The sequence below is a fragment of the Plectropomus leopardus genome, unplaced genomic scaffold (genome assembly GCF_008729295.1).
Source record: "Plectropomus leopardus isolate mb unplaced genomic scaffold, YSFRI_Pleo_2.0 unplaced_scaffold28101, whole genome shotgun sequence".
Lineage (NCBI taxonomy): Eukaryota > Metazoa > Chordata > Actinopteri > Perciformes > Serranidae > Plectropomus > Plectropomus leopardus.
In genome coordinates, this window is record NW_024630604.1 from 1 (window position 1) to 3,287 (window position 3,287).

A 3,287-nucleotide genomic window follows, 5' to 3' on the forward strand; every position below is an offset into this window, starting at 1 on the left:
ATTTCTAGGATGGTTTTAGGACATTTGTAGGCTTTTAGGACATTTGAAGGACTTTTAGGACATTTCTATTATTTTAGGATGTTTTAGGGATTTTAGGACATTTTTAAGATTTCAGCACATTTGTAGGATTTCGGGACATCTCTAGAACTTTATGACGAATCGTAGATTGACAAGTTTTTTATGTGACTGGGGTTTGAGCTGAACTGTACGCTGTGACGTGTTGTGCAGGTGAGTGAGCGCTTTGCTCAGTACATCGACCAGATGATCCAGGCGAGCGGAACGGCGTCCGGCAGCGTGGAGACTCTGGAGCGGCTTCAGCAGTTTCTGGAGCCGATGCTCTTCCTGTCGGGCCTGGAGCTCGCCAACACCTTTGAACACTTCTACAGGTGAGAGTTGCGGCGGTTATTAATAACTCGTTAAAGCCACGGTAATGTATGTTCAGGTGATGCAAATGATTAATTATGGATGATAGTGGGGAGAAATATGTGACCGTCTAAAGCGTGGATGCGCGCTGAACGGTAAATTAGAATTTAGAAACTTGGCGTTAAAGCTTAGCTGTACGACATATAGCTCTGCCTACTTTTGCCAACTTGATTAGACTTCTCCAGGGAGGTCCGGGTCGTCGCTTCGCTCCAGTGGAGAGCTGCTGCGCGTCTTCCAGATGAGGTGACCCGCTGAAAGGCGGTGGCAGCAGGGCAGGTGGAGTCGGTGTGTGGCGGTCTTTAACCGGCCTCGGTGTCCGCCTCGGCGAACCGGTGAAAGTCTTTAAACAAAGTCTTTAAGGGCAGGCGACGGATGCTGACAGTTTGTGCAGCAGGCGTTGCTTCTAGATCCGTGGCAGAGTTGACGGCGGATCGCGGAGTGAGTGTCCTTCTCAATTTAAACTCACAGAAATAATCAAAAGTAATCCCGTTGGTCTGACAGTCACTTTAAACTATTATCTTCAGCTTACTTGAAATGAAATACAAAAATGTCTTTGTTGACTAGAAACTGGTATAAAGAACAACGTCAAAGAGATTTGAAAAGAAAATGCTCCGAAAAAGTTTAAGTTCAGCAAATCTCTGACGAGCTCTTGTGGCTCTTCTTGTAAAATTGAAGAACAAAGAAAAAGGGTGCGAGCGAGGATACACGAGAAGCGCCGTGGTGAAAGGGAAAGTAGAAAGAAGCACTGAGCTGAGAGCTCACTAAGTTTAATCTACGATTTTTGGGGTGCGAGTTGGAGGCGAACCTTCCCGCCAAGCGACCGCACATCAGGAGTTAAAGGACCCAACGTGATTTAGGAGACATTAATTTCTCCGTACTTTATGACCAATTACGCGATGTGACTTATGTGTAAATTCATGTTTCTCATCACCGCTATATTCTCATCACACACGCTAGGAGACATAAAGGCAATTAATAACGTAACACACGACTCTGAAGATCCTTGGTTTAATACTGTTAAATGACCACACATAACCTAAAATTATCCAATGGATTCTAACGAACTTGGTACTAACTTAGATTTAGGATTACCTTTTAACATTATAAAATAAATGCAAAATGAGATGTAACTATAAAGTTGGTTATGAAATTACTGATAACTGAGGCCACTAGATGGCAGTACGGCTCCATCACAGAAAGGGAAGAAAACACGTTTTTACGTAACTCACTCAAATGAAATGATACAGAAATGGGAGCCGGTTCTACTTACTCATCAAAACACAGAGACAAACTTTTACCTACTACGAGGAAGATTAGGGGATTATGTTTACCTTAATCTACTACTTCGGTCCAAGCGGTCCTGTCAAATGTTGGTCGCACAAGAACGCATAATGAGTTTACGTGTCCTGAGAGTGGAGGACATCTGTTTGTTTGTCAGAGTGTGGACTGGGACAGCAAGGGAGAGACAGAGAGAAAGACGAAGACTGAGAGAGACAGAGAGAGAGGGACAGGGAGACAGAGGATTAAATTTCAGAATGAGGACCATCATTTAATCTTGTTGTCCTTCCCAAAGTCTTGGTAGAACTGCATCTCCAGTCCTCTACACCAAACTTCAGTCCTTGTATCAAAGAAAGTTGATAAACGACGGTTCTTTGCATGTCTGAGTGACCCCAGGAGGTCGTTTGGATGTCTTACATCCTGCGGACCTTCAAGAACTGTCTGTCACGTGCAGCACCTTTCTGCGGTTTAAAGGCGACCCTGTTTGCAGGTGTCAGCAGGGAGTCTCACTAAAGTTCTTCTAGAACCCTCTGTTAAATTCTTTGGGTTCATAAAACAGTGTCTTGACGCGTCCCCCACTTGCAAAGGCAAAGTTGAGTTCTGGAGTTTTCCCAAGGGGAAAATGAAAAGACCACGCCAAGGCAGTCCACTACAAAATGTTACCAAGGCAACGCCACTGACTAAGCGCGGCGGTCTGAACGCTGACCCCCTCTGTCTGCAGGTACTACTTAGGCGACCGGCTGTTGGCTCAGGGCAACGTGTGGCTGGAGAGCGCCGTCATCGATCAGATCGGCAGCTGCTTCCCGAGTCGCTTCCCTCAGCAGATGTTGAAGAACCTGAGCGAGTCGGCGGAGCTGCAGCAGGAGTTTCACCTGTACCGCCTGCAGCAGCTGGACCGCTGCCTGCAGGAGCACGACCAGGTGCGACTCAAGTTTACCTGACGCGCATTGCTCTCTTCGGCTTCTGCAGATCTCAGCTCTAACTTTGTCCCTTTGCTGTCACCGTAGACGATGGAGGAGGTGTGGGCGGAATCAGAGGAGGAGGCCGAGATCCAGGTTCTGGTTCTGTCTCCTCGCTGCTGGCCCGTGTCCTCGCTCTGCTTCCTGGACGACCCCACCAAACATTTTCCAGCTGAACTTTGCTCCTACCTGAACCAGTTCACCCAGTTCTACACCCACAGTCAGTACCAGTTCACCCAGTTCTACACCCACAGTCAGTACCAGTTCACCCAGTTCTACACCCAGTCAGTACCAGTTCGCCCACTTCTACACCCACAGTCTGCACTCTGGTTTTAAAGAGAAGAAAACCAAAACTAAAGGACATGATTTTCACAGAATTAAAAAAAAAAAAACGAATAAGAGGAAAACACCAGTAAATATTTTAAATTATTTAAAAATATTTTTTCTTCACAGAGGAAAAAAACATTTTACTTTTTCTTTATTTGGAAACATTAAAATGCTGTAAAAAGTGGCGGCTTTTTTGAGAAAAACGGTGTAAAATGTGTCTTTTAAAAGTGAAGCAGGAGATAAATGAGGTGGTCATTGGCACTCCGGACTCTCCGTATGATACATGTGAACCTGAATGTG

At 45.6% G+C, this 3,287-nt stretch overlaps 1 protein-coding gene across 1 annotated transcript; it reads left to right on the forward strand.

The window, feature by feature from the left end:
* Positions 1-208: 208 nt before the first annotated feature.
* Positions 209-2,954, forward strand: LOC121937989 (cullin-9-like; the record flags this gene model as incomplete). The annotated part of the gene is made up of 3 exons (XM_042481280.1): positions 209-386; positions 2,423-2,621; positions 2,709-2,954. Coding segments are annotated over exons 1-3 (570 nt in total), but the record flags the coding sequence as incomplete, so codon positions are not given.
* Positions 2,955-3,287: the final 333 nt, after the last annotated feature.